At 40.4% G+C, this 13,935-nt stretch overlaps 1 protein-coding gene across 1 annotated transcript in view; it reads left to right on the plus strand.

Annotated features, from left to right (window-relative positions):
- The first annotated feature begins 1,145 nt into the window (after positions 1–1,145).
- npdc1b (neural proliferation, differentiation and control, 1b) overlaps positions 1,146–13,935 on the plus strand; it is a 33,686-nt gene continuing 20,896 nt past the window's right edge. Inside the window, exons 1-3 of the mRNA XM_078285146.1 lie at positions 1,146–1,156; positions 2,347–2,489; positions 2,677–2,766. Coding sequence (XP_078141272.1) covers positions 1,146–1,156; positions 2,347–2,489; positions 2,677–2,766 — 244 coding nt within the window. The remainder of the gene's footprint in view (positions 1,157–2,346; positions 2,490–2,676; positions 2,767–13,935) is intronic.

The following is a 13,935-nucleotide window of genomic DNA, read 5'->3' on the forward strand; positions in this document are numbered from 1 at the left end:
AACTTTAATTTGATCACTTTTAGGTCTTGAAAAGTTTTGGAATTGAACAAAAAAGTCTGGAAAGTATGGGAGGGAACTGTTGTGCAGTCATGCAAATTGAGAATGAACATTTCATGTAGTTGTAGACCTTACAAACATTAGAACATTACAAAAAAAAAAACACCCAACACAAAAATAAAAGAATAAAAAGCAAGCAAGATGCCAAACATCAGAAAAAGCTTCTAAAACTAAATTTACAGTCGGCATGTTTTCATCTACATATTGTTACTGTAACGTTACAGTAAACATCATTTTGTAGATTCCGTGTAAAGAACATGAATTGACAGCAAGCTTTAAAATGATGGTAATACACTGTATAGTTGTATAATGAAATACTGTAGAATTACAGTTGACGATTTCAAGATTTGAAAAACATGTTGAAAACTTAAAATTGTAACATGTAGAATAACGGTAAAATATTGTGTATCTGTACAACGTTGAAATATGCTACAATCACAGTGCGAAATAAAATGACAGTGATATGCAGGTTCAGAAAATGGTCAGAACCTGGAATTAAAGGAACTTTTGATTTATTAAAATACATAACTGTATAATGTTGCACTACTCTAAAATTGCAAGAATCCATTGATTTACAGTTAAACTATAGAATAAGGTCATATGGCCTAGTTGACAGTCATATTGATTGATTCATTGATTGAATTTATTATGGGCAACATAATATTCTATATATATATAAAATATAGTATAGTATAGAAGGAACACTGTCTTCTCTGAACTATCAAGCCCATTTTGCCCACATTCACTCACTTATTAATCAGTTTGTGGACAGAAAGTCAAACTACTCATCTATTGTAGTTGTATGTGGGAGTCACAAGCTGCACGTTTTCACAGGATCGTGACTTCCAGGTTTGTAGGCTGCATTAAAGCTGCACTAGCAAAGATTTGTGTGAAAAAGTACAACCGTCTTATCAGTCTAAAATCATAAAGTAGTGCTGCAGCAGATAACAACTTCCCATCCCCACTATTGAGATACTGACCAGCGCTCCGTCCAGAGAAAGCTGGACTCACCAACATTAGATCTTTTCCTCTCTCGTCTCTTTGGAATCTTTGGTATAAAGCATCACAGAGCGGCTGGTTTCGTAAACATGAGCGAGCTGTGTGACGTTTACTGACGTCACCGCACAGGATTTTCTGGGTATTGAAGTCAATAAAACGTGATCCTCTCGCTGCCATTTGGAGGCAACAACAGTTACTCTTAGTTACTCTTTAAAGTCACAATGAAACAGTGAAGAGCATCTTGCTTCCTTAATGTGATGTATTTCCTGTTGAAACAGGACGTTGGGGTAGGACATAACATGAGGAGGGATCATTGAAAAGTGTAAACCAATGGGATATCAGTGAGGAAGAGTTTTATTTGATGGGAGGGCTGGGATTGTTCACAAATCTGTGATGGTTTTATCGTTTGGAACTTTTATGTACGCGTCCTGGTACAGGAGGTCGCCACATAATTGATGATTTTCTGTTTTCCAGGAAGTAACAGTAATCAGATTTTGATAAAAAAAATACAATAAAATCAACTTTTTTTGGCATAAATTGTCAAACTATCACCACATCTCTCTGGTTTTCTTCACTAAGGGTCTTATTTTCCTACTTAACTGTTGTACATCATAAATATTTGATGGTTTTAATGCATACAAAGGACAACAAAACAGTATGCTTGCCATATTTGTTGTTTTTCATTTGGTACAATACAGAATTATCGGTAACACTTTATAATAGCCTTACTGCAGTGTATTAACCTATGTAAAAGTATTGTAAGTACACAGCTGTCTAGGTAGGCAACTTGATGAAAGTAGTCTCCCTAATACATAATGTACAACAGTGTAATACACCATTCAAATAGCTTTATTAAAACAGTGTTGTTGTTATTTCAATCAATACAGTAGAAGAAGTCAGGTAGAAAAAAAATGACAGCATTAAAATTATGGATTATGCATTATGTTGTTAGCTATGTTATATGGCTGAAAGAAAAGCAACATGCATCACTTCTTGTGCAGCAGAGGATTTTTGGCTGTTTAGAATAGTAAATGTAAAAGCTTTCATGAACTGGCTATAGTCATGAATTGTGTATCAGTGATAGAGAGTAGGAAAACAGAAATAATATGGAAATGTGGAGGAGTATTACTTTAATTGTTTTTTTTTACTACTGGGTGACTTAGCCTATCTTCAAAACTTGGCGCGTGGGTTGGTAAGTGTTTACGAGCAGCAGCTGAAGGCAGCGCAATAAGCACAGCGTGGTGACGTCACAGCCTTACGTCCCTCTGTGTCTCTTCTGCTACAGCTCAGCAGCAGCAGCAGCAGCAGCAAACCAGTCAGTTTCACCTCAGCACCACGGAGAAGACCGGGCACCCTGCGGAAAAACACGGAGGAGCGTCCACATCCCGCAGAGGCGGCGGCTGCACGAGCCGCCATGCTTCCCGACGACCCCTGCAACTGACCGCGTCGTCGACCGTTGAAATATTTTGTTCTTTTCGCGGACTCGTGTCCTCCCTGAGCACCGGGGGATGGGGGAATGAACAGCGCCGACTCCCCGCCGTCACCACCAGCAGCACCACCGCCACCGCCACCTCCTCCTTTTCCTCCTCCTTCACTCCGTCTCCTCCGTCTCCCCGTCAGTCGTCGCAGCGCTGCCCAGGATGCGGGCCCCGCTGCTCAGCCACGCTGCGGTGTTTGCGGCCCTCGTCGCGGTGAGCACCTGCTTGACAGGTAAGTGGCTGTAAGGGGGCTGACTGGCTCGGTACCTGCTGTCGTGAATACACACACAGGCTGGTGTTATGCTGCAAGGGGCCTCCAGGGCGAGCATGCATCACCATTCGACCCCTTTATGTGGTGCAAGTATCCACCCCATCAGATAAAATCCACTATAATGTTCCTATAATATTCCTATAGGGAGTTATGGTGTGTCTTTTGTGCTCAGTAGTGAGTTTATAGTGACTGTATACTACTCTTTATCTTCTAGGGTATCACTATAATATTCCCTGAGGGACTTACATTATGACTCCTCAATAGTGACCTTATCATACTTTACGGTATTTTTCATCTCCTATGGTATCACTATAATATTCCTGCAATATTCCTATATGATCTTATAGTGTGTCTGTGGGGCTCAATACTGAGTTTGTAATGACCATATGGTACTTTATGGTATGTTTTTTTTGTTTTTTTTTATCTCCTATGGTATGACTGTAATATTCCTATAATATTCCTTTAGGGACTTCTAGTTTTGCTGTGATATTTGTATAGTGTCCTTCAAAATGTATTATAGGATTACTATAGTTCTTTTTCATGAGGGAGGTTAGGGCAAATGATACTAAAACCGATGAGATGAATGAAAATTGAAACTGAGAATGAAAATTGACAAATGGATTCATATGATATGTGGACGTGTGTGTGTGTGTGTGTGTGTGTGTGTGTGGGGGTGGGGGGGGGGGGTGGGGGGGGTGGGGGGGGGGGGGGTTGTAGTGAATTAGAGTCTTTACCCTTATGACAAAGAACTATACTAATCCTACAGGATACTACATAAATACCACAACCAAAAAGCTATTATAGTGATACCAAAACACCATGCTAAAGTCACTTTAAGCCCACAATTGAGTACCACAGACACACTATAAGCCCCTATAGGAATATTACAGGTATATCATAATCATTTTTCATGTGGGTAAATGTATTGCGTGGACACAAAGCACCTTTTAAAAAGCAGGAACTTTAGTGCCTCTATTTTTCAGTGCTGTCATGACCAAGCCTAGGCGAGATGTCTGCCACCGTGGCTCATCCAACTGGTGACGTCTGTTCACAGGACACACAGTGTCAGTGTGGCATCTGGCTGGGAGACGGATCACATTAGAACCTAGGCTAGTCATAAGTCAAACGGCACAGTGGTTGGATTTGGACGTTTACATCGCAGACAAGCGGATGGAGTTAATGTTCGGATGGCTGTTTTTAATGTGTGTACTGGTTCCAGACCCCTCAGTTATCACAGTAGAGGTGTTGAATGGGGCCTGGTTATTATCAGAAAGCAGTCACAGATGCATTCCTGCTGTCAGAACTCAAGAGACACTCCGTCACTGATCTGGATGGTTGTCCACGTCACACAATTATTCTGGGATACAGGCGAACCGTTCAAACATGTCATTCAGCCAGCATCTGGAAAACAGCAGTGACTTGGTAGAAAAGCGCTGTATGTTCCATGAACACATCATCACGCAAATTCCAAACCTCTAACTAAATTGTAATCCCACACTCCTTTTGTTTTGTCTTCAACACAGTAATGTAAATTTACTCTATTGGTATTCTACTGCAGCACTAGATGGACTAGATTTTTGTACTGAAGCTGCTGATAGCTGATATTTTACACCAATAACTTGAATTTCTTTCTATTTATCTTTCTATTATTTCTATATCCTCCCGAATTTTAGCTTCTGATTCAGCATTTATACCATCATGGGACACTAAAACTCTCCATTGAAACCCAGACTAATGAAATTCTTAAATGCAGGGCGACCCCGCCCCACCTCTTCAGTGGCAGGGGAAACTCTGGGATACGTTCCCGCTGTTAAATGAGAAAAATAAGATTAAACTTTATTGATTCCCATCGGAAAGTAGGCCGTTGCAGCAGCAAATAGGATTCAGGAGGGAACAAGATAAGTAGAATATAAAATAAGCATTAGAAACAGTAAAAAACCCATAAAAACAATAAAGCAATACAATAGAATGTTAACAATTGTGGGGTTAGTTATACAGACACTGGAGACAATTTCAAAACGTTATTTAGACCAGTGATTCTCAATCTTTTTTTATATCAAGGACCCCAAATGTAGTACACATTAGGGCCACGGACCCCCATTTGATGAGATTTTGTCTCTCGGACCCAAATCTGAGAATATTTTTATTGTTAGATATGATTTTGTCCAGAATTCCATGACTATCTGTATTGTAGGTAGAGAGATAACAGTGAAACTATGATCAAAACTGTCATTCTTCTACATTCTCTAATTGTGTTAACTTCTTGTAAATGAAATAATGCTGAAGTTTAGCGAGTCCTCAGTTTGCTGGGGACCCCCTGGAACCCCCTCAAGGACCCCAGGTGGTCCCCGGACCCCACGTTGAGAACCACTGATTTAGACTGTATTAGTTGGAAATATGGCCGAGGAGTATGGATTGCTGACATGTATGGATTAATAGAGTGGATAAATGAATTCATGAATGAAATGAGGTTGTACAGACTGTTCTTATGTACGTAGTTCTAGTCAGGGAAGAACCTCCATCATATCAGAGGTGGACGACATGATTGGCCACCATCAGATATTTAATTAAAGACTAATATCGGCCTGATATATCAGTAAAGTGATGCGTCAGTTTTCCCATCGGTCAGACTCGGTATTGGAGTAGCACTCTGTGGTATCGCGGCCCATCTCCATCAGGCCCGGCCCCTCTGCTCTCTGTCCTGTCTGCTGTGTTATTGGAGTGCTGCTCTTATCACGATGCTTCACACTCACCCTGATTAATTCTTTTCATCTCTCTGCCCTTCACTGTGCTGCAAACACACTGATACCATCTGTGATATGAAGCCTGCATGTGCGTCTGTGTGTGTGTGTGTGTGTGCAAGGTTGAGCGCATGTATGACTTTATGAGCATGCATTCGTGTGTGTGTGTGCTGTCCACTGCCCATACTGTCCCAATGATCATTTAATTATTAATTAGGCAGAAGAGCAAGTCCTCTGCCCCCTCTAGATGAAACACACTGCAAAATGGCGAGTTTAACTGATTATGAAGCTTTAGGAGGCAATCTTAATAAGGAGCTTTATCTATGATTTATTTAGCCAAGATTTATATAAGGCTTATATAAGGTTTGGCCCCTGATTGTAACTGTTTGCTACTACTGCCTTTTGACAGCTTACATAGCAAGTTTTGACTTTGCACTTTTCCACTTCTGCGATTTAGACTGCATTTATTTACGGTATTTTCATATCGTTGTATGCAGTGATGTAGTGGTAAATTAAAAGGTGGATGATATATGAAGTTGGTGATCATCATAAGGCAGACAACCACCAATATAAACAAGAATCAATTATATTTTTGGAAAAGCATTAAATTATGCTTTTTTCTCCCCCTTAAAAGACAGTATCTTCATATAACTGACAGTTTGATATTACTTACTATCATGAATTTACTTGACAAAGTTTGGTGTTAGCCTAAAAAGATGGATAAACTATGGTAAATACAGGTAAATACAATGTAGTCTAATAAATAAAAGTTCAATGACAACAAAGTCTGACTGTGCAGAATTATGTTCATTTCTGAGCCACAAATCTTTCTAGCGATGGCATTGGCTTGCTAGAATGTAAACAACAATTTAAAAATGTCATTACAAAGTGACAATAATGCTGCTTTCTTGGCCAGGTCTCCAACAAGAGAACCTGGTTAAATAAAATAAAATTACTACTTAAAAAACAATACTGTCCAGTGGCCGTACAGTCTCAATGACCACAGCACCAATCTTAAAGCCGGCATCTAAATTCATCCATGTCAAAGGATGTACTGATGAGTGAGTCCTTAAAGAGAAGGTTGAGGTTCAGCCTCCTGGTAGCATTTGTTAGTATTGCTGGTACAAGGCAGGATGTGTTAGCATGGAGCACTGGAGCCAAGGCTCTGCCGGGGACACATGGATGATTTTGGTGTCTATGTTCTCATCACTTAATAGCAGAGTTGACCACCAGGACAATCTCCCAAAAACTTGGTGTACTGTATTCCTTTAAGATGTGTCTTGAATAGGGATCAGATAGACAGACTATTATAAATTCTGAACCTTTCGGTGAAGCAAGGCTTGAAAGGCGGAGGTTCGGGCCTCTGGCTTGGCTCCGGTCCCTGATGAGCTGAAAGCAGGCTTCCACTAAGGCTATAAAACCACACATAACCTGATTAAGGCCTGTGTTGTGTGAAGGAGGCCACTGCTGCTATAGAGTGAGTACTCTGCTACAATCCCCAGCCTTCCTGATGCTCTGTGCTTTAACTCTTTATGAGTTCAGCAAGATTAAAAAAAAATTGAAAGTCTTCAGTAGGGCTGTTGACTGTGTGTGTGTGTGTGTGTGTTTATTACATTTAATAGGCCTGGAATGAAAACCAGTTAAATCACTTTCATTTGGATATAGTACCCAGCAACATCAAGGTGAAAAAAAGGCTACTAATTTCTGACAGTGTATTAAAAATGCATAACTGAAGCACCTTGGTTGCATAATTCTGCAGCACCTTCAATTAATACTTAGTAGAGGCATGTTTTTCCTTGATGTCAGCAGTAAATTGATCTGTGCAGAAATGATATACATCTGGATTGTGCTCTCAATATTTTTGGTTGCACTGCTGGTAGACTTGCTGCCCTTGTCGTTCTCTGCTTTCACTCCAACCATATAGCATCTGTTTAGAAAGGCTGTTGTTGAGTCCATTCAGAGGATCAGAGGAGAGAAAATCAGACATATTTCAGGTAGTATTATATAGGGCTGTCATTGATCAAGGGTGTGCAGTATCTGAGGCAGGGGTAGTTGGTTTGTATCTGCAATTTGTTTTTATGTTTCTATCATTGGCAGCTTTGATCTCAATTTCAGTTTAGTCCCAGTTGTGTTAAAATTGCATTTTTTCTAATTATTGCAGTTGCAACATGAATTGCGATACACATTGCCACAGCCTTTTCCCTAATAAGTTCAATATCACCAGTTAAAATGGTTATAAAATGAGGTCAGATGTTAATGCTTCGGTGTAGCACAGTTTGAATAAAAAGACAGATTTTCTCTGACGTGCAGAGCAGGGATTGTGCACAACACCAGAATACCTTGTTGAGGAAGTGGAAATACCTCTCCCGCTGAGATAAAATAGCAGCCTCTTGCCATTTTGGAAATTGCAGTAGTCAAAATTGCAGGAGGACAAACAGAGACACAGGTGAATTTAGCAACAGAAACCAAAGGAAGTAAAGGAAATAAATAGCCCTGGTGCAGGGAAAATTAGTACAGCAAAATCAACAGCATGCCAGTGTTTCTATCAGTCCACACCCATCAGAGTTAATGTAACACTTTTAAATAGTTTTGAACAGCTGCCCAGAGCCATATTAGCTCTAAGAGTGAACAAACAACTCTGCAATCAACACCTGACAACTTCAAATAATTGTGACTGAAAAGTCAACGCTTATTAACACTGGAAAATTTGCTGTGAGGGAAGTACCTCGGTAACACTTAACATTAAGTGTTCATTAACTAATGTTAAGTACTGCATTTACTAACATGAATTAAACATGAATAACAACATTAACAAAGATTAGTTAATGTTGAATGCACATTAACAACTGCATTAAGTAATGTGATACATGTTTGTTAAAGGGTAACTTCGGTATTTTTCAACCTGGACCCTATTTTCCCATCTTTTTGTGTCTAAGTAACTAATGGGAACAACAATTTTTGAAATCGGTCCAGTATTGAGCGAGATCGCGTCAGCTGGCAGCCGCGAAACGAGCTGCAATGTAATCCGACGGGGCAAATGTGAACCGTCAATGTACGTCCACTAAAAGTGCTTGTTTTTGCCACTGACAGGCTCAGATTGTTATTATAAGTGTCTGACAACATTATGGAAAGGACCCTACAGAGAAATGAAACGTTTTTCTTTCGCTTGATCCGGTCTGTGTGTAACTTCCTGCAACAACTCAACTCTCGCGAGACTTGAGCGAGACTTGGTTACACACAGACCGGATCAAGCGAAAGGTAAAGAAAAACGTTTCATTTACGTACATTGACAGTTCACATTTGCCCCGTCGGATTACATTGCAGCCCGTTTCGCTGCCGGTGATGCGATCTCGCTCAATACTGGACCAATTTCAAAAATTGTTGTCCCCTTTAGTCACTTAGACACAAAAAGATGGGAAAATAGGGTCCAGGCTGAAAAATACTGAAGTTAGCCTTTAATGTACTCTTCATGTATTGTTGGAGAACATCTTTAACTTTATTTAACCTGAGCAAATAGTAAGAACAATCCTGCACACGCATTTTTTTTAATACATTTTTCAAGCATAACCTGCTGTAACCACATGCATTGCAAATCATATTGTAAGCGCAATATTCAGCAACAGACAAATCGCTGATTTGAAGCCAGCATTTCCACCATGTTTGCAGCACAGTTTCACACAGGAACATGATAATCAGGTTTTCTAGGCAGCACTGGCACAGTGGCTTGTTTATGTGGAATATAATGGAATAATAGAATACATGCTGATGGATGTCTCAAACTGCAAATACGGCTATGTGTGATCTTATCATGGAGCTGGATAACAGAAACCAGCAAGGCTCCTCACTCGCTCCCCACACGAGTCAAGATGGACAGTTTTTGCAGGGTGACAAGTAATTCCAATTTTATTATATATATATATATATATATATATATAATATATTTTTTATATCTTTTCTAAACAATTGCATGCATCTTCCAGATAATTTCAATGAAATTCAGCTTGAATTTTCCAGAAACAAAATCTTGAAACAAGTGGAGTGATATGTGCCTTTTTCTAAGCTGTTGCCACTTGTTTCTAGACAATTACAGTAGAGATTTTCTGCAGTGAGCTGTGATGTGTCTATGTGTGAGCTCGGGCTTGAAGTGCTTGGCGTTTGACCGCGTAGAGGATTACTGTAAATCCCTTCAAACGTGTCAGTTTGATATTTAGGCTCTTTGCTGATCATAGGTTTTCAGCTAAAGTGCAGTGAAGGACAACTGATTTACGTCTCTCTCTCTCTCTCTCTGTCTCTCTCTGTCTGTCTCTCTCTGTCTTTCTGTCTCTCCACCCTCTGTTTCCCTCTGCTTCGAACTGATACGAGTACAGATCCAAGTGCTACTACTATTTACAGTCATTCATACTGCTTAGTATTGGCCTGTTATAAAACCATTACAGGAACAAGTGCATCAATTGCGTTGTTTTTTTTCCATTCATTCATTCATTAGATCAAATTATGTACTGACCATAACAATCCTCAATCAAATAACGTAACATAGGCTATATAGCTTGCCATTTCTTTTACACTAGTCAAATACAGCTTATTGATGGACTCTCCAAACAGCCTATTCAGAATAGGTTAACATAAAAACAACTGATACAGAATATGATAAGAGTAAAAACAGCTTATTCAAATTAGGTTAATGGGTGGAAACAGTTTATTCTGAATAGGTTAATAGGTAAAAACAGCTTCTTCAGGATAGGTTAACAGATACAGAACAGTGTGGTAGGTCAGGCCTAATTAAATAGAATGGCAGCAATCCTGCTTAGCCAAGAATTCTCTTCTAAACAATAGCTGCTCTGCCTATGAACTTCACAAATAGCAACATTTCCGCATGTCAGGAGATCATTTTCCTATATTGGAAATATTTTAAATTCCACCAAAGCTCGTGTCATTCCAGTAGCGATATTGGGAAGCTGATCCGAGCACTAGAGAAATTACCGGCACGCCTCAACCGAGCAGTGCGATCGTTTCTCTCTGTCTCTCTGCACATGTCACACCTATAAGCAGTGATCCTCCCTCGCCCCGTGAGGTCAGCCATAAGCCTCTGGCCGACGCTGAGACTCTTAAGCCCCACGCTCCTCCGAACAGACCAAACACGACTGTGAGTGTCAAGCTGTCCGTCTGTCCGTCCATATGTCCATCTGGCGGGGACGTCAGCGGGAAGACGCCCTTCGTGGCCTCGGGAGCCCACTTGAGTTTCTCATTCAGGATAACTGTGGCTGCACCAAATGGCAGTATGCTGTTAACATGTGACAGGTTAAGCATTTAGCTGACTTTCTCACTTATAGTGTTCATCCAGCTGGTGATGGAGATATTAGATGTTACAGTGGTCGAATCTGTTACAGATTTGATGGTGGAAAAGCCTCTGAAACCGCATTTAGACCATTATGGGACACTAAAACTCTCCACTGAAAAACGAATGAAGTTCTTTTATTTGGGTTAGCAGCGCCTTAAGATAGGGTTAGGCAGGTTTCACTGCAGGTCTAACAGACTGTTAAGTAAAATCCTCCCACACTACCCTGGAATGATTTCTCTGATATAAAAATAGTCATAATAATTAAAACATATTGACTAGCTGTGGTCAGGCAGGAAGCTCCATCACATCAGAGTTTGACGACATTGCCTGATACCCATAATTTAATTATTCATTTTTATTAAGAGGCCAATATCGGACCCATTGTATCGGCAAACCAATATATCGTTCTTACCCAATGGGAACCACAAGGCCAGTCGACAATGCCAGTCGTAATTAATTCTGACCTATCACGACCAAAGCTTTAGTGGATGTTTTGGTGATGATTCATTCATTCTCATCGGCCCCCCTAATATGAAAATAAAGTGATGCTTCAGTGGTATGATGGAAAGTGTGTGTGTTTGTGTCAGACAGTCAATTTTTTGTGTTATCTGTGTGTACCATTTGTGACGCATATCCAACTGCAACCTTTCCCTGATAACGTCGGGTTGATGGCCAGAACACAACAAAATGCCAAACCCATTCTGTCGCACGGCAGGAAAAGGTTGCAACTGCAACGCATTTAGCCTCACATGGCTCATATTAATATAAACGCATTGTCTGACAAACTGGAACCACGCTTGTTGTCCTTGTGTTGATTGTGTTTTTGCTGAAACATTTCCCTTTCCTCCGTCTATTAAGTCAATCTATGACTCACGGTACATCTCCAGAGCTCTTGCAATCATCTCATCGTTTGTTCCTCTGAGCCTTGAACATCAATGTTGCTTTCAAATGTGAGGGGTCTTTTGTCATTGTTTGAGTAAATACGTCTTGCGAGTTCCAAGAACTCAGTTCCCAGGCTAGCGGGTGTATCTCTCCGCACCCGAGGGATCCTGTTGGACCTGTACGAGTTTAGCCCATGGGTGTTTCATGGTTCTGAGAAGACATAGGACACCAAAGCCGCCCCGCTGCCTCACATTTCCATCTCTAATCAGTGAATGTCAGCGTTGCTGCACGATGGAAGTCAGACCGGTTTTCTACATGATTCCCTGTCCTCAGATGGTACCGATGAATGTCACTTCACCTCAGCACAGCACAGAACCGGCTAATACATTTGCATTCAGCTGATTGAGACTCCACAGGAATCAATTTGCCAGTAACAGTGCAAACATCATGAGCAGTGACAAAACAATGGCTTGAAATTAGACATTGTAACGCTTATCTACTCAAGTCCTTTTAATAGATTTATGTGCCACCGTGGCAGCGTACTGTAGCGGTGATGATTCATTAAGCCATACTTCATCATAACCATTAACTGTCACCCAGTGGCCTGCTATTAAAAAATTATGAAGAGAGTGACTCAGATAAACTAGACTGTAATGATTTCCATTTATCAAAGCTTTCTGACAGATGCTCCAATGAGGATTCTATTTCCGAGTCTATTTTAAGAGATACTGACTGCAGAGCTTGGATTGAAACCATGGATGGATGGAATTTCGAGTCCATCCTAGGAATAGAAATCACAATAGGAACATTTCTTTCTTTATCCAAGGCTCTTTTTCTTTGTAGCCGTGTCTTTGGTCAACTCGTACTGACCTAGGTCAAGATAGATGTGTCTTGTCCAGCTGACATTGCCCCTTTTCAACAGCACCAGCAGTCATTATGTCACAGGCCAGAGTTTTGTCACCACGATGAAAGGCATCAGAGAAAAATAAGCCACTGACAGTAGTACGCATGGGGAGAGATCTGCAAGAAAAGGAGTAGAAGAGCACAGTTCCTGCACAAGTCTGGAAATGCATAGAAAATAAATCGGATGATTTGCTAGGTCTGGGAATTTCAAATGCGGTATGGAAATGCAAGGGAGGCATGCTCTTCTAGCCCTACACACCTACGACTACACATTTTCTGCAGTTTTAGACCCATTATCATTTCACATCTATTATTTGTTGTTGTGAAGAATAATCCTCATAATCCTCCTAGATTCATTAGTCTGGGTTTCAGTGCAGAGTTTTAGTGTCCCATGATGGTCCAAATGCTGTTTCAGAGACTTTTCTACCCTGACAAGAATCTAATTATTGGTGAAACACCGAATAATGTAATGTTTTGGTGTGAAAATTGTCAAATTCAAAGATGTTGAATATTGGCAAAAACTTTTTCAGTATAAAAATATCGGTATCGGCCTTCAAAAACCCATATCGGTCAGACCCTATCCAAAACCCTTAGAGAAACATGTCATTCAATACAGCCTTGAGATGGAGCGAAAGAGAAAAGAGAGTGAAAACATTAAGTTTCCTTTTTTGATCAAACACAGGACAAAGGGTTGCTAGGAAACTGTGAATTTAGCGGAAAGCAAGTTCGCCTCTGTGGGAATGTCACTGGCGGTTAGAGGTATACAGAACGTTGGTGCTGCTGACACAAGTACAAATAATACGTGCTCTCCATACACGTTCCAGACATTTTCAAAATTGCTTTGACAACACTGCCAATGCAGCTAGTTACATTTAAATGTCAAGGTATTCAGTGTAATCCAGTTGAAATAGCATTCAGTGGTTTATGAATTCATTGGAGTTTTCAGAATCAGAATTGCTCTTATTCGTCAAGTACAACAGGTGCCCAAGGAATTTGACTTGATTGATTCATGCTGACATGTTGCAAGACAGTTACACAGTACTGGGTTGACACACTGGGTGCAGGACAAAACGGAACAAGACCTCACATTAGGGTTTGACCAATATGGGTTTTTGAAAGCCAGTGCTGATACTGACATTTTTTAACTGAAGCTGACAATATCCGATATCTTGTGTCAGTATTCAGTATCTTAAAATATGACAATTTTCATGCAGAAAAAAAGAAAATATTCAGTGGGTCCTTCAGAATATTGTTCTTGTCAGGGTG

Source organism: Centroberyx gerrardi, chromosome 8 (genome assembly GCF_048128805.1).
Source record: "Centroberyx gerrardi isolate f3 chromosome 8, fCenGer3.hap1.cur.20231027, whole genome shotgun sequence".
Taxonomy (NCBI): Eukaryota; Metazoa; Chordata; class Actinopteri; order Beryciformes; family Berycidae; genus Centroberyx; species Centroberyx gerrardi.